Source organism: Barbus barbus (genome assembly GCF_936440315.1).
Source record: "Barbus barbus genome assembly, chromosome: 43".
Lineage (NCBI taxonomy): Eukaryota > Metazoa > Chordata > Actinopteri > Cypriniformes > Cyprinidae > Barbus > Barbus barbus.
Window position 1 is genome coordinate 23,063,920 of NC_136721.1, and position 21,915 is coordinate 23,085,834.

Sequence of the window (21,915 nt, forward strand, 5' to 3'; positions counted from 1 at the left end):
TATATACATAATAAATATACAGTGCACATATATATTATGTATTTTGGATGTGATTAATTGCGATTAATCGCTTGACAGCACTAATATATATATATATATAATTTACCAGCAATTATTGAGTAAAAAAATATATATTTATATATACATACACACATACATATACTGTATAAATAAAAAAATATAAATGATTTTTCAAAGTAAAATTATATAGCCTATATGTTGCTTAAAGCGTAAACCTCAAGCTTTGTTTTATACTTACAAGAATAAAAAAAAAGTACTTTTATAATTAGTATGTTCAAAAACAACATGGTATTACCATTATGTCAAAAAAGCCAATGTTTTACCATGGTACAGTGTCAGAAAAACAGCAGCCTATTAAGCTACCATTGCTCTTGCCCAAATACCTTGTCCAACAAAATACATGGGACTTTTCCCACTGGTGGTAGGCTACAAAAACTTTTCCCTCCTTTAGAATTTAGGGACAAAAGACTTCAGCATCGGGTGTATATTTGTTAATCAGGCCTCCCCCCCTTTGCTCTGGGTCCGAGCTGGCGCCAGCAGAAAGCAGTGATCCGCCCTATAGTCCCTCCTCCATCCTCCACATGGGACAGGAATAAACCTGCATATCCCACATTCACCCTGGCAAGAGAGCGTGAGAAAGTCTTGTTTTTTTTCTTCCCTTGCGGCGAAACTAAACTGTGGAGGGAGTGTTCTGTTCCTTTTATTTTGTTTTTCAGATCCACATTAATTTGAAGGAAATCTCCCCCTCAGTACCTGCGCGGAGGGATAATATCAGGGGCGCGTGAGAATCATTCAGAGGAGTCCCACGCGACAGTGACGTCAGCGCGCTACAAACGGAGAACCGAGCAGAGTTTCCCGCGAGCGGACGCTCCTGAGAGACGTCGGGATTTATTTATTAATTAACACGGATATTTATTCTAACTCGTTTACACTTTCTGGAGACTTAAAGAAGACTTTTGGGGATCTATGAGAGCTTCAAGAAGGATTTTAAAGAAGTTGTAACGCCGAGGCGGAGTTATGAACCGTTTCTTGGTGAAATTAACGCTCCTGACGGCAGCATCGCTCGCGACGCAAGGTATCAAACATCAATGTAACTCTAATAACATTATATAGTCGTATGAGTCTAAGTTGATTCATTTGCACACTTCTGAGTTTGTTTTTGCTCCTCTTGTAGTGATATTTCTGCGCAACTTGTGATTTGAGCGTCACTTGTTGCACATAATAGCCTGATATTGGGATAAACATGATATTATTATTTTCTCCACAACTTCCTCTTTCTTACAGTTACATTCATTTTTTTTGAGTCGAGTGTTTTACTGTCATGAATTTAGCATGATAGAATTGTATATGCACAATTGGGAAATACATTAGATGTCGGTTATGAAAATATAACGTTAAATCAATATTGAATAGAATATATCAAATCTCCCTCGCTCGGATTTATGATGTTGATTGGTGATCGATATTGTTATAAATTCAAAAGTGTAATTCAGTGCAAGTTTAGCTATACAGTTTTCCTATTCATCTGAATTGTTATTTATCTCTTTCACTCACTTATGTAACTCTGTTCTTGTTATCACACGCATAACCGTAAAGATCACAGATTAATGTCTTCACGTTAAAGTTGAGTAACATCAGAAGTATCTCTGTAACTTTATGACATGATTTCTGAAGTTATTGCGGTTGTTTTTAGTGCGTTGTCTTGTCCCTGATGTTGATTGAGTTGCATTGTGTGTGGAGTCTGGAGGAAAGCGATCTGTGAATGAAGGAGGAAGAGGAGGAGGAGGAAGGGGCTGTGCTGTTGTTCTCGTGCGCTGGTAAACAATGGCTCGAGACGGTGTTTTATGGGCTCGTGCTGGACTCTGATTTCTTTTGTCCGCGCGGCGTGGGCTCCACAGCTGTCGCGCGCGCTCCCCCTCCACACACAGACACACATACATACAGACACACGCGCACACACACACACACACACGTGGAGGAACCGAGAGCCTGACAGACAGGGGAAATGACCACAACTAGACAGAAGACACAGGAAGCGAAACAAACGCTTAAAAAAGTGAAATTCTGCACAACTTAAACCTGAGGTAAACAAGTAAGCAAAATATCCTAACAAGAAGTACTGTGGTGGTACCATGGTACAGTAATGGTACTAAATATATAAAGCACTGGCATACATGAAATACATTCATATACCATAGTATTCATTAAAAAACATTGTGCCAAGTCACTGAGAAATTTCAGGCAATTTTATGGGTTAAGGTCATCGAAATTAATAAAATAAAATGAATTATATATCTATATTTAAATATAATAAAATTTTATAATATAACAATACAATTTATTAATTTTATAATATATTTTAGAATGTTTGGAAAAGTCATTGAAATGAATAAAAAAATACAATAAAATGTATTGTATATATTGTCTTATACTAACACACACACACACACACATATATATATATATATATATATATATATATATATATATAATTTTTTTTTACATTTTATAATATGATTAATAAATCTATTGTATAATAGAAATATTAAATAATAATAGAATTAAATGATAAAATGTATTAAATTAAATAAAAACTCATGGAAAAAGCATAGAAAAATGTTTAACTTTAAAATATTTTAATCGTAATCTCTAAAAAAAAAATGAAATCTATTTCCAGTAATCATGAATGACTGAAAAAGTCATGTAAATTTATTCAGTCAAAAAATTACTTTGTAAGTTTAGTAGTCAAAAACTGAAATCTATTGTGAGGCCTAGTCTGTGCAGTGATGTTCATTGTTTTGAAGAAGCAAAAAGAGAATTAGTACTAGTGGTTTAATCCGTAATAAGGACTAGTCTGAGAGTTTTGACTAAGAGCTTTGTCTCTAGACGGTCGTTACCAATTAAAGACGGCCTGCAGGCAGCTGGTTTCATTCAACAAGTGCACAACTGCAGTCTAGAGCGACTGGCCTATATGCGCTGTTAATCCTTAAAGTGTGATGATGCATGCTTCTGCAAAATAAATATACTTCCTTACATAAATGGACAAATTTGGCTTATTAAAACACTTGAATGCCCACCCAGACTGCAGAAAGTCAAGATGTGCACATCCTAGTACTGTCAGCTAAACTTAAACTAGTGTGAAGCTGATATATTAATACTGAAACAGGAAGACTGTATTTTGAGTTTAAACCCTTGTTAAAGGCTGACTGCCACATGGAGCGGGAATTGTTGAGGATGTGGAGCTATTTCCAGGCGCAGTGTTGGATAACTGGATTTTTCAGGATCTCTTTGAATGAATAGTCAAGAACCCCCCTCTATTCCTCCATCAAAGTCAGTTATTCAGAGCCCAACAAAAGGCCAGTGGCTCTCCATCGGGGCCACAAAACAAAGGGCTCGGGCCCTTTATTCAAGTCTATAGGTGGTGAGGTTCTTTTGTGAGGAGTTAGCATATGTGTTTGCATTGACAGGTGTGCTATGGGATGCACAGGTGGGTGGGTGCATGTTCGACCTGGTTTTCTGCTAGTGATTTGTGTGGTTTAGCTGATTGTTGGGATGCACTGACAGATGTTTGTCTTTGTGTTTAGGGCAAAGATGCTCAGAATATTGTCAGAATGGAGGAATATGTGAGCTCAAGCCAAGCGGAGAAGCATCATGCAGGTACGTTACAAAAACATACTCTGAAAAATAAAGTTTTGGTTATAACCAAAAATGGTTTTAGTCTGATGTTGTACACACTCCCAAAAATAAAGGTTCTTTAGTGGCATTGATGGATGGTAAAAAGTTCTTCATGGAGCCATGGAACCTCTCCATGTACAAAAGCTTCTTTAGAGCATTAAAATTATCTTCACACTAAAAATAAAGGTTCTTTTAAGAACTGTTTACTGAAAGTTTTTTTGGGGAACCCAAAAATGGTTCTTCTACTCTTAGGTTCTTTACTGGCATTGATGGTTCCATGAAGAACCTTTAACATCCATGGAACCTTTCTGTTCTACAAAAAGTGCTTTTAAGTGGAAAGAGTTCTTTAGTTTATTAAGTGTTCTTCACAGTAAGGAAGAACTATTCACTGAAGGGTTTTTGAGGAACCGAAAATGGTTCTTCTATGGCATTTGTAAGCTTTATTTGTAAAAGTGCACGCTCAAAAATAAAGATCCTTAATTCCATCCATGGAACCTTTCCATTGTACAAAAGGTTCTTTAGAGCATTAAAATGAAAAAGTGATTCTTTTAAGAATTGTTCATGGAAAAGTTTGATGAACTTTGATGAACCAAAAATAGTTCTACACTCTTGAAAACAGAGGTTCTTTATTGGTATTGATGGTTCCATGAAGAATCTGTAACATGCATAGAACCTTTCCATTCTACAAAAGTTCTTTAGAGTGGAAAGATTATTAAAATATTCTTCATACTAGGAAAAAGCGATTCTCTTAAGAACTCTACACTGAAAGGTTCTTTGAGGAACCAAAAATGGTTCTTCTACACTCTCAAAAATAGAGGTTCTTTATTGGGATTGATGGTTCCATTAAGAAATTGTATCACCCATGGAACTTTTCCACTCTACAAAAGCTTCTTTAGAGCATTAAAATGTTCTTCGCACTTTTTTTACTGAAAAGTTCTTTGGGGAGCCAAAAATAGTTCTTTAATGGCATTGCTGTAAAAACCCCCATTTGGAACCTTTATTTCTAAGAGTGTAGGAGAACCATTTCATGTAAAAAAAAAAAAAAAAAAAAGAACTTTTCCTCTCAAGTTCTGTGTTCTAGACCTAGAATCCAAAACACAAATCTAAACACCTAACGAATCCAGAACTTTCTGAATCTCCAAACTACCATATAGCAGCTCAGTGGTTCTTTGCTGACCACTAAAAAGTGTATTTGTATGTATACCTGTGTATTTGTTTGTAAGCTGTAATCAACCAGATTCCATCTTTAGGCCCAAACCCCATCTTAGCAACCAGACAAAGCTCTAAGCATCTTGCGAGTGTGTGTGCGCATGTGCGAACGTGCACGCGCCCATAGTCATTCTGTTTCAAACTTAGATAAAAGACCCCCCTACCAACCCCCCAGTAGTCCGTTGGTGCCCTGCTGCAGTGGGACGCTGCTTCTGTCAATGTCTATTCATGCCATTCAGCCCAACAGCTGGCCCTCACCTCCTATTGTCTCGCACACACACTAAGCATGGAATAAAACTTGCATTTATTCTCATAGGATGCATATAGCAAGATTCACAATGATTTGGCCATCAAAATCAGAGCATGTTTGTTTGAAACTGTTTGTTTCTTGATCTTTGTTGCTTTTGTTGTGTGTTTTCTTACACCCGGGAGGCTGTTTGTGTGTGTGTGAATGGTGTCTTTTTTGGAGGGCAGATGGCGGAGGGGGTAATAAGATTGCAGGAACTCATGAGAAAGGCCTCAGTGTGTGTGTGAGACGCTTTAAAGGGGGGAAATTTAAAAGCAAACAAGTGTGTGAGACTGTTAGCCACGCTTCTCGTTCTGCATTTAATCATGCACTTTCCAATCTAGAAGATGACTTGCTTTATGCTTGCATTGCTTAAAATTAAAATAAAAGCACAACCATTTTTTTCCTCTTTTCATGAAATTGCGAGTGCATGCCTGTGAAAAAGTTGCCATTATTATTCTAGAGTGTTCTGATTGGTTGTTAGGGTGTTCTGGGTGATTTGTATGTTTTTTGACTGCATTATTTCTGTTTTTTTGACACTATTTCTGTTTTTTGCTAGGGTGTTCTGTTTTTGGATGGTTGCTAGGTCATTCTATATGGTTGCTTACTGATCTGTTATTCTAGTCTTTTGTTCAGAGCAAATCAATGGAAATTTTCACTTATTTTATTGCCTACAACGAGCTGCTCCATTTGAGGCATCATTCACATATGTAGCAATGTTTAATACCCTAGTGTTCTGGTGTTTGTTCAGATCTGTAATGCTGAGTATGAGCGATAATAACAGTTATGATTGTATTGTCAAATGGCACTAATTAATGAATGAATCAGTCTGGAAAAAATGAGAGAGATCGTATCTCTCATTGTTGAGTAGTTCGAAGACACATACACTGCGGGACAGACCCTGAACATCCTGTTGTGATGACCCCGATGATAAACAGGAAGAGCAGAGATATTTTTGATCCCTTTTTTCTCCCAAATATATCTCATGTGAACTTTGACACCTTTCCTGTGTGGTTTGATTCTCAACCTTGGAAATTGTTTGTAAATGTCTGGTGTTTGTGTGCGTAGGTGTGTGGGGGATTTCTGACTTGTTGCGTCGGCGCTGCTCGACATTGGTAAACTTCACATGAACTTCTGACATTTCGTGAGAGGATGTCCTACTTTATGTGAAGTTAAAGATGCCTGTGATGATCGTTGATGTTTTTCAAGCAGATAATGTGCAGGGTACTGACTGTCACGGATTGTAGTCGTACTAGATTACATACTAATTCTAGACTCAGAAACTTGACCTTTTTGGGTGATGCCATATTAAAACCACTTATTTCAAGTATTTTTAGGTGTGGTCAGAGTTATGGGGGTGTACAAGCTAAGCCATGTCAGTTTTGGTTGTGTTTATAGCAGTTTTAGTTGTAGTTAATTAAAATAAATAAATTATTTATTTATTTAAAAAATATTACATTTTATTATATAAAATTATATAATAAAAAATAATACAATCACAAAAGCACTAAAACCTAAATTAAAATGAAAGCTTAAAAAAAAATAAAAGTGAAAAGTTAATTGTAAATATTAATGAATACTGTATAAATACTAAATAACACTGATGTGCAGTCTTGTTAAACATCCTTTTGTCATGTTTTTAATGGTAGTAATGTTTGTAATGGTAGTTCAGTGCTTATTGGGGAAAACATTTGTTTATTGAATTCAGTCCTGTATTAATCAACAGCTTCTAAAGGCAAGAATTCTGAAATAATTTAGCGCACTTTGTCTTTCTAGATGTCAGATGTTCCTGATTGGAGAAAGTCAACAGCTTATTTTGGGCTCCATTTTTCTTGAGCTTGGTGTTTTAGTGATGTATGTGAATGCAATTCCAAAATGTGCGATAATGCAATTTATAATAGTTAGTTTAAAATGTACAAACATGATTAAGTGTTCTATAACTCCTGATCATTCTAAAGGCACCTGACATCACTTCTGGAACTTCTGGAATGTTGGAGGGTGGGAAGTTAATTGGAAGCATGAATCAGAATTCCAGAGTTGTCATTTGAATCCTGGAATGTTTTATGATCTTCTATCACTGGTTGTGATTGGACCGGTGACAGCTTTTGGATGGGTGTCATAATTTTGAGACTAATCGAATAGATTTGTGTGTGTATTTTGAATACATCGTCATACTAGAAGCATGTGCTTTATTTTGGGGTGATGATGTGCATTACGAGAGCTATTTGTAGAATGAATCGCAATGTTTGTGAGCAGGAGACAGAAAGACATGCATATGGTTTGTCTTTCCTCCAAAACTGTGTGAAACGGCAGCATCTGGTTGCATGACGTTTATTGCGTAACTTCCACATTCGAGAATTTCTCATAAACTTCCATGTCATGCATTTAGTTTAAAGTGTGGTTTTGCATGCACAGTTTATGGTTAGCGACCTGCTGTACTGCTGTCCTCGTTCCAAAACTGAAAATGTGCATGTGAAGCTAAACCAATAACTAGAGTTCAAAATCACAATGTAAGCACCTGTATTTTTCTGTTAATTTAAATAAAGTTAAATGTCAGACTGATAAATGTACAACATAAATGACTAAAACCTAATCTAAACTAAAACATAAAAATAAAAGCTAATTAAAAATATTAGTGAATGCAGTATAGGCTAAATAATTAAACTTAAATAATTAATTTAATTAAACTTACTTAACCTAACGAGAAATATTGCCTTGGCAACAACTGAAATAAAATAAGTTTAATTTGAGGTAATACTAAAATTAAAACTAAGATAGAAAAAAAAAATTAAATGACAAAAGCACATTTTTTGATATAAGTGAACGACTCTGATCTAAGACTAGATCAATGAGTCATTGATGAGATCAAATCATTTATTCTTTAAAATGGTAGAAAAGTGTTTTTAATGCCAGAAATTCATCTAAACAAATACATAGCCTAATGTTTAATCAGTTCCTTACTTGTATCATCAGAACATCACCTGATTCAAATTGGCCCCAAAGTCTCGTGTTTGTAAAGGTGTGAAGCATGAGAATCTGGCTCTGAGGGCCAGACACAGAAAATGAAAGTTTGTTGTTTTGATTCACACCGAGGGCAGGAAGTCTGTAGTGTGAACACACACACACACACACACACACACACACAGAAGGCAGCAGCAGATGGTAGACCGGCCCACTGGAATGGGGGGTCTGTAGCCTGCAGTCAGACAAATGTGCTCAGGGGTCACAGGTCACTGCAGCATCTGTTCAGAGTCGAATCTCACACGCACTCCTGCTCTCGGACCTGTTGCCACGACGGGCTGCAGACGACTTCTGCTTCTGTCTCTAGGGACAAAGAGAGAGAGACTGCGTTAATGCCTCAAGTAAACTCACACACACGCATCTGCGCATGCAAGTGTTTGCCATGGGATGTCGTCTTTATTATTAAACTACTGCATGTCAATTAGCAAATCAAATATTTTATTATTATTACTTTTTCTTTTAAAGAACAAATTATATAAAACACAACGCACTACATTTTGAAAAAAATCTATATATAAATTTATTTTACATTAATTTTTTATTATATATTTATTATTAAATTGTTTGAAATTTTTTTTAAATGTTTTAGAAGTTTTCTTTACTTTTTAAGAACAATTAATTCATAAAGGCACAATGCACTACATTTTGTAAATAAACTCTATATTAAGATCCGAGTTTCTGCCATTTAAAAATTTGAAATTAATTTCAAAATTAAAATTTGAGAAAGAAACATTAAGCACTAGGATTTTGATATGTTCAGCCCAGGTTGTGATATGTTTAATACAGACTTACGATAAGCACATAGAAGATCGAATAAATGGAAATGATTAATATGGATGAGATCAAATCATACCAATGGAGATTCTGTGCTGATAAAAGTGAGATATCAGCAGCAGGAGTTTGGGAGGGGTGGAGTTTGATCCTCTCTGGGGAGCTGCCTTAGTGACCTTATGCCACTCGCCATGGCAACAGGCTTTGGGGGAGGGGCAGAGTGCAGTGGGAGGGTCCTGAAGTACAGCTGCCCTTATTTATGCACACACCTGCTGCAGCTCACAGACACACGCTCACATGAATAAAACATGCTGCATTTACTATATCTTACTGTCAACTTCACTTTTTGAAATGATCTTTAGTGGCTGTTGAAGAAAGTGTTCAGTTGTGTCATTTGATGTGTTCGTATGTGTTCATATGAGAGAGAGAGAGAGCATGTGACACTGTGTGGGCTCCCGATCGCCCGGAGGAATTTAGATGAGTTTGAACAGTGTCTTTCTTTCACACACCGTTTTATATGTGCGCACACACACACACACATACGTTTACTTGGCCATCTGAGTGAGAACATACCATAGACTTCTTCTGTTATATAAAACAATTTTTAACTAAAGGAAACATGCATTTCTAAAATATAAAAAAATGTTTTGTTTTTTAATTGAAGGTTTTCAATTGATGACTAATGTCATGGCTAATTAATGTCTAAATATATATGACCACAAGCCTAAAAGAAACATTTGAGCCAATATTTGTCATATTTAGCGCATTTTAAGACAAATTTATTGTCAACCTATTGTTAATTATTTATATTATAATCTCTGTGTGTTTTGTTTCTTGAGGTGTCCTTCAGACTTAGTAAAAACGTATAAATATGAATTAATGAATGTGTGCAAATATATAAAATATACAAAACCAATTACCAAGAGTATAACCCTTAACAAAAGTATAATATATTATTATATTTTAATTATTATATATAAGTAAAATATAATTATTAATATATTATAATACAATATAGTCTAAAGGTGTATAGTTTAGGGTGTCCTAAAAATATCCTATATATATATATGTATGTGTGTTCATATTAACTCTCTTGAAACTGTTTTGCTCTCAAACTATTAAGTAATTACATTATAAATCTTAATTTAGTTTTCTTGCAGACTTTGCAAATGCATGAGTTAGTGAATGACTATAAATAAACAAATATATATTAATATAATTAGCATGTTAAGAAAAGAAAAGAAAGTGAAGTAACGTGTGGCCAAGTATGGTGACCCATACTCTGAATTTGTGTTTATCTACTTTCTGAGACCATTATGATCTAAACTATTGTTAAACAATAATAACATTGTTCCATGTTTTGTGTTTCTTCAGGTGTCCCGCAGACTTCGTTGGCCCCCAGTGTCAGTTCCTGAACCCCTGCAGCCCGTCGCAGTGTCGTAACGGAGGCGTGTGCCACACACGGATGAAGGGCAATGACGTGGAGCCAGTCTGTGACTGCGTGCTGGGATACAGCGGCCCGCTTTGTCTGACGCCCGTCAATCATGCCTGCATGGGGTCCCCGTGCCGAAACGGTGGGACATGCTCTCTGCTCACGCTCGAGACCTTTACCTGCCGCTGCCCACCTGGATGGTCAGGTACGCATGTGCATAATTCACCCAGACTTGATGCTCGTCCTCATGGGTTGCATGTAGTGTTGCAACAGATCACAAAACTCACGGTTCGGATCATATTACGGATTTTGAGTTATAAATGGGATAATTTTTCGGATCAACAATAAAATAAAAAATTAGTGAACGCTTACGTCTATACCACAGCAGAAACAACTAATAAAGTCAGTAATAAAACAAGAACAACTACACAAATTACAAGCATAGATGAATATACAACATAACACAGTTACAAATAAAGTCAGTAACAGTAGAATGCAGGTGCAGAAGTGTAATAATTAAGTGTAAAATAACACAATAGTGCTCACTGCAAAAGGTAAATACAGATTAATCTTAAATACAGCTGTAGTGTTATTTAATTAGCAGACCAGACGGGTATTTACAGGCTTGTCTCTTTAAGACCAAATACTGACACACCTCTAGTTTCTTTCTCTGCTGTTACGTTCACTTAAGACAAAACTGACTGTTTACCAGAATACTTGCCAAAACGGGTATTTTAATGTAACTTTGTGTGTATGTGAAAGAGGAATCAATAGGTTCTTCACGTGCTGTCTGTTGCATAAACAGCGTGAGAGTCCCGATTCAAATTCTTTCACATGAATGTTTTAAAATTGCTTGAATGAGTAAATTGGCAAGACAAAAACATGCAAATGATTAGCTTTCATTCTGATGGTTAATCATAATCGGTTAATTCATGAATCACATGCATGCCGAACCGTGGGGCCTGGTCCGTACGGATCATCTGTTGCACCCCTAGTTGCATGATAGGTTAACCTCTGTCTTTTTGCAGGTAAAACATGCCAACAGGCTGACCCGTGTGCATCGAACCCCTGTGCCAACGGCGGACGGTGTTCAGCATTTGAGTCGCACTACATCTGCACCTGTCCTCCTAACTTCCACGGACAGACGTGTCGGCAGGACGTGAATGAGTGCGCCATCTCGCCCTCCCCCTGCCGGAACGGAGGCACCTGTATAAACGAGGTGGGATCGTACCTGTGCCGCTGCCCACCTGAGTACGCCGGCACACACTGCGAGCGCCTCTACCACCCATGTCACCCCTCGCCCTGCAGGAACGGAGGCACCTGCTTACAGACTAGTGACACCACCTATGCCTGCACTTGTCTGCCAGGTCAGTGTGTTATTTGTATTTCTCTTTAAGTTTAAATTTGATTTAACACATTTTTTTTATTGAATAGGAATAATTCAAATAATAATAAAAAAACTTTAATAAATGAGTTTTATAGATAAATATATTTTTTATAAATGAAAAAATTATTATAAATTAATAAATGAAAGAATTTTATTTATTGAATAGGAATAATTCAAATAATAATAAAAAAACTTTAATAAATGAGTTTTATAGATAAATATATTTTTTATAAATGAAAAAATTATTATAAATTAATAAATGAAAGAATTTTATAAGTATTTAAAAAACATTTATAAATGAATATATTTTATGAATGATTGAATTAATAAATAGATGAATACATTTTATAAATAAATATTTTATGATTGAATGAATACATACTTTTGTGAATGAATATATTTTATAAATGAGTAAATTATTTTATGAATGAATCATTAAGTTTTATAAATAATAATTTTTATACATTTATAAATTTATGAATGAATCAATCAATTTTATAAATACTTAAAATATTAAAGATGATCAATTGTGTAAACATTAATGAATACATATTAATAAGTTTTTACAAATTTAAATAAATCAATATATTTATGAACAAAAGAATAAATACATTTTATAAGTATATAAAGAAATGAGTACATTGTATAAACACTGAATGAATGACTTATTTTTGTAAATGAATGTATGAATTAATAAATTGTATAAATGTATGAATGTATAATTTTTGTTAAATGAACTAATATTTTTATGAATGAATCAATATTTATGAGTTAATTGCTAAATATTTTTTATGATTGATTGATTTGATTGAATGAATGAATCAATTATATAAATGAAAGAATGAATATTTTTTATAAATGAATAAATGTTATAAATATGTGAATGATTAAATAAATGAACCAATAAAATTGTAACATTTTCAAATAGTAAACATTTCAGTTTAGCTTGTTTTATTACCATTATTTATACTTCAAACTGGTTTTATTTCAGTCCTGCCTGCAGAAACAATAGTTTTTGTCTTTGCATACGTTAATAATTCTGCATGTGCACAGTTATTCATTAACAGTTTGTGCTTTTTTGTCTTAGTTTATATTTAATCCCAATGAATGACCTAGATGTCTCAGTTACTCACTCGAGCACATAAACATAATCCGTGTACGGCCTCAGACTCTTTGATGTGTATTGAACGTGAATCATTTGTCTCTCGCAGGGTTCACAGGTCAGACGTGTGAGCATAACGTTGACGACTGCACCCAGCATGCCTGTGAGAATGGAGGCAGGTGTATCGACGGCGTCAACACCTACAACTGCCACTGCGACAAACATTGGACCGGTACTACATTTTATACTCCACATTAATAATAACCATACAATGCAATAAATATTTTGCATGCACCTCACATGTGACCTCTGACCCCTTCCTCCTTCAGGTCAGTACTGCACGGAGGACGTGGACGAGTGCGAGCTCTCTCCTAACGCTTGTCAGAACGGAGGGACGTGTCACAACACCATCGGCGGCTTTCACTGCGTGTGCGTGAACGGCTGGACGGGCGACGACTGCAGCGAGAACATCGACGACTGTGCCAGCGCCGCCTGTTCACAGGGTGCCACCTGCCACGACAGAGTCGCGTCTTTCTTCTGCGAGTGTCCACACGGACGCACAGGCACGTCTGTTTGTGCAGTTTCAACCTCATTTTCTTACTAATTTAAACTGTTTATACACCAGTGTTATTGGAGTATTATTTATATCAAGTTTTTGTATTTTGTAAGTTTTTGTTATTATGGGCTTTTGTCTTTTTTATACTTCAATTTAAGTTTTAGTCATTTTCATACCTCTACTTATTTTATTTCATTTTCATTTCAACTTATTCTTATTTTATTTAAGTTGCCACGGCAACATTTCTACATTTCAAGTTTTCTGAGTTTGTTTTTCCATCTAAGATTTTATTTTATATTTTATTTTAATTTTATTTTAGTAAATTATTTGTTTTTCTCTTTTGCCCATATTATATTTTTAATTTTAATTTTATTTTAGTTCATTTTATTTTATGAGTATTATGTATATTTCTGTCTATGAAACCAACAGTTTTTATATTTTGTTTTAGTTAAGTTCAGTTTAGGTTATTTTATGAGCATGATTTATATTTTAGTTGTGTTTCATTTATGTCTATAAAACCAATATCTTTCATATTTTTATTTTTATTTTATTATTTTGTTTTAGTTCAGTTTAGTTTAGTTTATAGGCCTTATTTATATTTCAGTTGTTTAATTTCTGTTTATACAACCAAAAGCTTTTATTTTTATAATTGTTTACTTTTTTTTGTCAATTTTTGTCAAAATGGACAGTTTATATTTCAATTTGTTTAATTTTTATTCTACCTACGAAAACAATAGTTTTTGTCTTGGCATACGTTAATATTTTATTTTAGTTCAGTTTATTTCATTTTATAGCATTATTTATACTAAAATTGCATTTTAATTCATTTCTGTCTATGAAAACCATATCTTTTATATATTTACATTTTTATTCCAGCTTAATTTCAGTAACCAACACCTATTCTTAAGGTTTAATTTTAGTTAGCAATAACAAAACTGTTACCCACAGGCCTTCTGTGTCATCTTGACGATGCCTGCATCAGTAATCCATGTCAGAAGGGCTCAAACTGCGACACGAACCCGGTGAGTGGAAAAGCCATCTGCACCTGTCCGCCCGGGTACACGGGATCAGCCTGCAATCAAGACATCGATGAGTGCTCGCTCGGTAAGAATAACACATGATCGATTAGAAAGAACATTAAACACAATACAATTTTGCACTACAATACTGTTTGCATTTCAGGTGCAAACCCATGTGAGCATGGCGGACGGTGTCTCAACACTAAAGGCTCGTTCCAGTGTAAGTGTCTCCAAGGTTATGAAGGTCCACGCTGTGAGATGGACGTCAACGAGTGCAAGTCGAACCCCTGCCAGAATGATGCCACCTGCCTCGACCAGATCGGTGGATTCCACTGCATCTGCATGCCAGGTATTAGTCTTTGACCATTGACCTGCATCAAAAGCACATCATTACTGTTATTCTGATGGATTGCTTTGGTGTGCAGGTTACGAGGGTGTGTTTTGTCAAATAAACTCGGACGACTGTGCATCACAACCTTGCCTCAACAATGGAAAATGCATTGACAAGATCAACTCTTTCCACTGCGAATGTCCCAAAGGTGACTGCAGCATTATTATTTTTAGAGACACTAAAAATAGAGACACTCTGATCATAAAAACTAGCAATGAGGATGCATTGCGGGAAATCAAAATAAACGTGGTATGCATTTTTCCCTACAGGGTTCTCTGGGAATCTGTGTCAGGTGGATGTGGACGAGTGCGCCAGCACACCGTGTAAAAATGGTGCTAAATGCACAGACGGACCCAACAAATACACCTGCGAATGCACTCCAGGTACACATCTTCAAGTCATATTCTGCACTTTTGCAGTCCATTGAAGTCCATTTATAATATTAGTTGTGATATTCTCTAGCACCAAAAACATTTTCACATCTGTTTTGGTTCAAATATTCCACCTTTTTGAAGCTTTATAATTTGCAATCTGTTTTTGTAACTGTATCTTAAGGAATTTTAGAATTATTTATATTTTATATTCGAGAATATTTTGCATTCAATTTAAATTTTTTATTTTGCGGTTTTCATTTTAAGTTTATTTTATGTGCTTTTGTCATTATTAGTTTTTGTTTTAAGTATTTCTTTATTATTAAATTCTTTATCAACAATTTTTATTTTTTAATTTAAGAATCATTTATTTTATAGCAATATTTTAATACTCCAATTTATTTTATTTCACTCAGTTGGCAAGGCAAAAGTTTCTTTCGAGTTTGATTTAAGTTTTTAGTTTAGGTTTTTGATCTAGCATTTTTTTATTGTATATATTTTTATTATTATTTTATTGTTATTTATTATTTATTATTTTATCTTTTTTAATCTTAATCTATTTTATCTTGTTTTTGTTGTATTTTATTTTTTATTTATTTATTTTCCACACCAAAAACATTGAGGCAGCCTCAATGACATATGCAGCCTATGCAGAAATGAGACACACTCAATAAATAAATCTGTATCATATGTAAATTCCCGGTATTATAATATTATGATATGAAAGGCTAACCACTTCACATATGAAACGAGTGTCACTTCCAACATTCTAAATATGGCTTTTCAAATGTATTTCTGCAGGATTTGGTGGTGCTCACTGTGAGCTGGACATCAATGAGTGCGCGTCGAGCCCCTGTCATTACGGCGTGTGTCGGGACGGCATGGCCGCTTTCACCTGTGATTGTCGCCCCGGATACACGGGCCGCCTGTGTGAAACCAACATAAACGAGTGCTTGAGCCAACCCTGCCGAAATGGAGGCACCTGCCAGGACAGAGAGAACGCGTACACCTGCACCTGTCCTAAAGGAACCACAGGTAACACATGCACGCTCATAAAAACACTTGTGCAAAATATAATGGTGAGTTTATAGTTTATGATGACTTAATCATGTCGTGATTGCGTCCGCAGGAATGAACTGCGAGATTAACATTGACGACTGCAAGAGTAAACCATGTGACTACGGAAAGTGCATCGACAAGATCAATGGCTACGAGTGTGTGTGTGAACCCGGATACACAGGTGAGTCAGAGCAGCATCTCTGTGTGTGTGTGTGTGTGTGTGTGTGTGTGTGTGTGTGTGTGTGAGAACAGGTGAACAGGTGGCCAGCGAAGTGCAGAGCTTGTGTATCAGATAACAGATATGACTTAGGACAGAGACTGCCTTTCCCAACTGGGACACACTCTCACACAGGTGTGCTTTACATTAATGCTACGGCCCGAATGATCACAAGACTGACCCTTTGTATGTTGCATTTAAGGAAAAGGTACAATAGGCCCTGTTATACTGTGAATATAGGACAGCAGCAGGAGGATTTTCACAATTTAGCACAGCCTGCCTGATTATTCTTATACCTGTAATAAAAACATAAGAACACAATTTAAAGCAAAACTTCATTTTATTTAGGGCTGATATTGACTATTTAGTTTTCAACACAAATGTCTACTTAAATAACACTGAATGCAAAGCAGAAAAAGTAGTTTTTAATATGCCTAAATACACAAGTAAAAGTCATAAATTAAGGCTGTTGTATGTCCCAGTATTGCAACTTTATTTTATTAAGCAATGATATTGCTCACAATCCTTTGTGATACTTAAGTAGTGGACAGTTTTCAATGTCAGTTTTTCTACAAAAATAGCACTGAATGCAAAGCCAAAAGAGCAAGAATTTTAACTAATTTAGCTAATGCTTGCATGGAGATGGCAAGCATACACAACATAAAATACTATTTATTTATTTATTTTTTAGTTTTTTTGATGGTTTTTGTGTATATAGAGTATTTTTGTCATTCAAGTTCCTTATTTGTAACTTTTGCTATATACAGCTTTAAGTGCTGATGTTGCCCATAATCCTTTGCACTATGTAAGAAGGAGAGGACAGTTTACTTTTTCAGCCTCAATTTTACAACATTTTCTACTACAATAGCACTGAATGCAAAGCTGAAACCCTTTTTATATGCATGAACCTAAAAAATGTTTTAGCTAATTAAACTGACTAGATACTAATACTTGCATGCAAATAACATGCAGATGAAAAAAACAATTTCTTAGCCTAGTATGTCCTGATCATCAATTACAGAAATTCTCATTGCAACTTTATTTTATTAAGGGCTTATATTGGCCACAATCCTTTGTGCACATAAGAGAAGGAAAATTCTTTTTGAACACCTATTTTTATTTATTTTCCTATTTAAATGGCTTTGAATTAATGTTTTCCAGCATGCTTTTTCTCTGCATTTAAATTATTTAGCACAACCTCAAATGCCTTTTTTGTTTGCTATTTAATTAAAAAAAAAAAAAGTTTTTAAATTTTTTTTTTTTAATTTTTGATATTTAAAAAACAGTATCTAAAATGTATATAATAGTTAAACAGTCTATGGGTGCTGCAAGCGAACAGGTGTTTCTTGTTTTAGCATGGCCTGTACACTTTTTGAGTGGTACTATAGGTATTGTAGTATGTGAGAGAGAAACTGCAATAAAGTCCCATTGTTGTAAGAGAATCAAACAGTTACCCATTACCCTACAGAGGAGGGATGTTTGCGTGTGTGTGTGGAGGGGGTAATTGTTGTTCGGCTGTGTGTGAAATAGGGTCTGTCCTTTTGTATCTGCAAACAGCCCTCTGTAGGACCTGCCCTCCCCCCGGCGGGTGTGTGAGTGGGTCTGAAAGACAGAGAGAAAGGACGAATGAAAGAGCACAAGAGAGTGGAGGAAATCCTTTGTGCATTTGGAGCAGGGCTGGAGATTTGGGATGGGGCCCACACACACAAACACACACAAAGGCAGACAAAGAACAAGAGGTCAACACACATCTGAATCCCAAGGAACATTCCTTTACTATGCATCTTCACTTATTGACAGATATACGTTTCCAATTTCGGGTTAGATCACTGTAAGACTTTGGAAAGCATCATATATGATAATTACAGATGGTCAGTGAGAAAAATGACTGACAGACTGAATCAAATATATGGCCTTTGAGTTGTTTAACATCCTTTACTGTCTTAAATAGGTCAAAATTGGTCATATTTAAGTAAAATATTAAAAAAGTAATTAAAATGTAAAAATTAAAACACTTAATTATTATATATTATGTTACATTATATTATATTTACTTTTTAAAAAATATATTATTCCAAATGGTATTATTGTATTATTTCAAATAAATGGCATTCTTTTAAACTTTCTTTTCATCAAAAAAAATCAAAATTTAATGTATCACTTTTTCTACAAAAATAATAAGCAGCACAACTATTTTAAACGCTGATAATCAGAAATGTTACTTGAGCAGTAAATCAGGATATTAGAATGATTTCTGAAGGATCATGTGACACTGAAGACAGGAGTAATGATGCTGAAAATACAGCTGCGCATCACAGAAATAAATTACATTTTAAAATATATAAATTAGTTTCTAATTCTAATAATATTTGACAATATTACTGTTTTTACTCTAATTTTGATTAAATAAATGCAGCCTTAGTGAGCATTAATGACTTAAAAACAAATTTTAGGATCAAATCAAGTTCATCCTATAATATTTTCCACTGATTATGCAGTTGCACACAGAAATACACTATATTGCCAATATTATTGGGTCACCCCCTTCTTATGAACATGTTTGACTACTGTTGTAGTCAAACTAAATGTTGCATTTCGGAAGTTGCATTTCTCACTTGTCTTTACCACACATTTTTACACATTTATTTTCCTCACAGGCTCAATGTGTAACATCAACATTGACGACTGCGCGTTAAACCCGTGTCACAACGGCGGAACCTGCATCGACGGTGTCAACAGCTTCACCTGCCTCTGTCCAGAGGATTTCCGTGACGCCACCTGCCTTTCCAAACACAACGAGTGCTCCAGCAACCCCTGTATCCACGGCAACTGCCTGGACCACATCAACAGCTACAGATGCATGTGTGAGGCCGGCTGGACGGGACGCAACTGCAATATCAACATCAACGAGTGTCTGTCCAACCCGTGCGTGAACGGAGGCACCTGTAAGGACATGACCAGCGGCTACGTGTGCACCTGCAGAGCCGGCTTCAGCGGTAAGATGCTACGTCCCAATTCTTCCTAAATGGTGTGGAAGATTAGTCCTAATGGCTTGTCATAGTATGCATACTTTCTGGTCCACAATCCTTTGCAGTACATAAGAGGAGGAGTTTGTGATGGTTCATATTCAACCATGAATTTTTCTAATAGAAATGCATTAAATGCAAACTCTAAACAGCTGTTTTATGATTTTGAACTTAAAAAGTTAAGCAATAAAGAATTTTAAGATGATTAATATAGATATGCATGCAAACGGTGACAGGCTGTGTGAAATTGTATGCATTTTTTTAATGAAGTTAGTATTTTTAAATTTTACTGCAGTTTCAAAATTAAAGAATAAATATATAATATAATAATAAAATGCAATTTAAAAAGGTCAAAAAAATAATACAAATAATAAATTACTATAAAGTCATATATTTTATCATTAAATAAAATAAGTCTTAATTTTTCGAAAAGCACTTTTGCTGCTGTATATGTATATGTTTTGCATATAAAGTGATTTGACTGATAAATTGTACGACAGTTTTGCCTGGGTTAACTGATTTTCTTGGTGGACTTTAAGTATGCATGCAAGTTTTTTGGCCTCAAAATGTAAAAAAAAAAAAAAAAAAAAAAAATATATATATATATATATATATATATATATATATATATATATATATATATATATATATATATATATATATATATATATATATATATATATTTTAATGCATTATTAATAATAAAAAATAAATTACATTAAAAATAATCATAAAATTATATAATAAAAATAATTAATTTATAAAATAAGTTAATATGCATTTGCTTCAGTGGATTCTGAAGACTGCATGCATGGGCTAAAATATTCTAAAATAAAATATATTACGGCAATATTATTTTCAATGAATTATTAAAATAAAATAATTCTTACTGTAAGACTGTAACAAACTTAAAGTAATTGTAATTGTAAGCTAATTATATTTTTCAACAGAGTAAACATAGTATGTCACAATGCTGTTGTACTGAATTGCTACACACCCAAAAGCATGCATTTCTCCTTTTGTTTATTTCTACATTTTGTGTGATCTGATGGTATGTCTTGCATTTAGGTCCCAACTGCCAGACAAATATTAACGAGTGTGCGTCCAACCCCTGCCTAAACCAGGGCACCTGCATCGACGACGTGGCCGGATTCAAGTGCAACTGCATGCTGCCTTACACAGGTACGAACACACACGTAACAGCTATTGTACAGCTGGTTCTTGTTTTGAGACGCCAGGTTTTGCAGAGGTGTGTATAAGAATGTCAGGGGACGTGAAATATCAGCACTGTGTCGAGAGTGGCTACTCAAATAGGTCCATTTCCTGTTTGGTCCCTTCCTGTTTCCTGTTGCAAAGAATTGACAATAGAAGGAAACACCAAGTGACTTCCTGCTTCAGATGGTCACCATGGAAACGGATAAGGAAGTGCCTGCAGGAACCGAGCTGGAAAAATGAGGCAATAGAAGAGTGAGACTGAAATAACAAAGAACGATTTGACAGGCTTTTTGCTTATTTTCTGCATTGATTTTGAGGAAAAACCTGCAGAATTCTGGGTGGATTTAAACATGGTCAAATGTGTAATATACTTTTACTGGTAGCAGAAAACATATTCAAATTAGCCAAAATATTCAGGGGCTGTAAAGTATGCTTTTGCAGTGTTTTCCTGCCTGTATCAGTGTTATTTTAGTATCATGCATATACTATTATAGTTAATTTTTTTAAAGTTTATTTAAAGGGGACCTATTATGCCACTTTTTACAAAATGTAAAATAGGTCTCTGATGTCCCCAGAGCGTATTTGTGAAGTCTTAGCTCAATATACCCCACAGATAAATTTTTAAAGCTTGTTAAATTTGCCACTTTTAAGGTATGAGCCAAAACGTGCTGTTTTGAGTATGTTGCTTTAAATGCGAGTGAGCTGTTGCTCCCGGAGAAGAGGGTGAAGCTTCAAGAGCTCGAGCTCCGCATTAGCAGGGCTAGCCTTTGCAAAAAAACATTTCACTATTAATACAAACCTGCTATCTTTACAGACACCTACTCTGTTTCAAAGTCAGTCATCTGATTATACTGTGCATAATAAATATGCGTTTATGAATTACACAGAGGGGGAGCACGGCGGGATAAAAATAACAACATAGCTGGTCTCATGCTCTCACAAACTTTATAAGTCCCACTTCTGATTATGAGCTCGACAACTACAAGTGATCGACTCGCATTGCTTTCATACGCAACTTTTAACTACCACATTCCTATTCACGATCATTCTAGCAGCGCTTGAAGGCAGCATCAGTGAAAGCACACCAGAGACAATGATAGCTTCAGCAATAAGCCTTACAGAGTGCCAAGAAGCTCTTTCAGAAAGGCAATTTGGAA

General features: G+C 35.1%; 1 protein-coding gene across 1 annotated transcript in view; it reads left to right on the forward strand.

The window, feature by feature from the left end:
• The first annotated feature begins 741 nt into the window (after positions 1-741).
• notch1a (notch receptor 1a) overlaps positions 742-21,915 on the forward strand; it is a 38,216-nt gene continuing 17,042 nt past the window's right edge. Inside the window, exons 1-14 of the mRNA XM_079405589.1 lie at positions 742-1,096; positions 3,606-3,678; positions 10,358-10,620; positions 11,444-11,782; positions 13,014-13,136; positions 13,234-13,467; positions 14,409-14,564; positions 14,643-14,828; positions 14,905-15,018; positions 15,140-15,253; positions 16,043-16,276; positions 16,371-16,481; positions 19,175-19,513; positions 20,612-20,725. Of these exons, the coding sequence (XP_079261715.1) occupies positions 1,039-1,096; positions 3,606-3,678; positions 10,358-10,620; positions 11,444-11,782; positions 13,014-13,136; positions 13,234-13,467; positions 14,409-14,564; positions 14,643-14,828; positions 14,905-15,018; positions 15,140-15,253; positions 16,043-16,276; positions 16,371-16,481; positions 19,175-19,513; positions 20,612-20,725 (2,458 nt within the window). The 5' untranslated portion in view covers positions 742-1,038. The remainder of the gene's footprint in view (positions 1,097-3,605; positions 3,679-10,357; positions 10,621-11,443; positions 11,783-13,013; positions 13,137-13,233; positions 13,468-14,408; positions 14,565-14,642; positions 14,829-14,904; positions 15,019-15,139; positions 15,254-16,042; positions 16,277-16,370; positions 16,482-19,174; positions 19,514-20,611; positions 20,726-21,915) is intronic.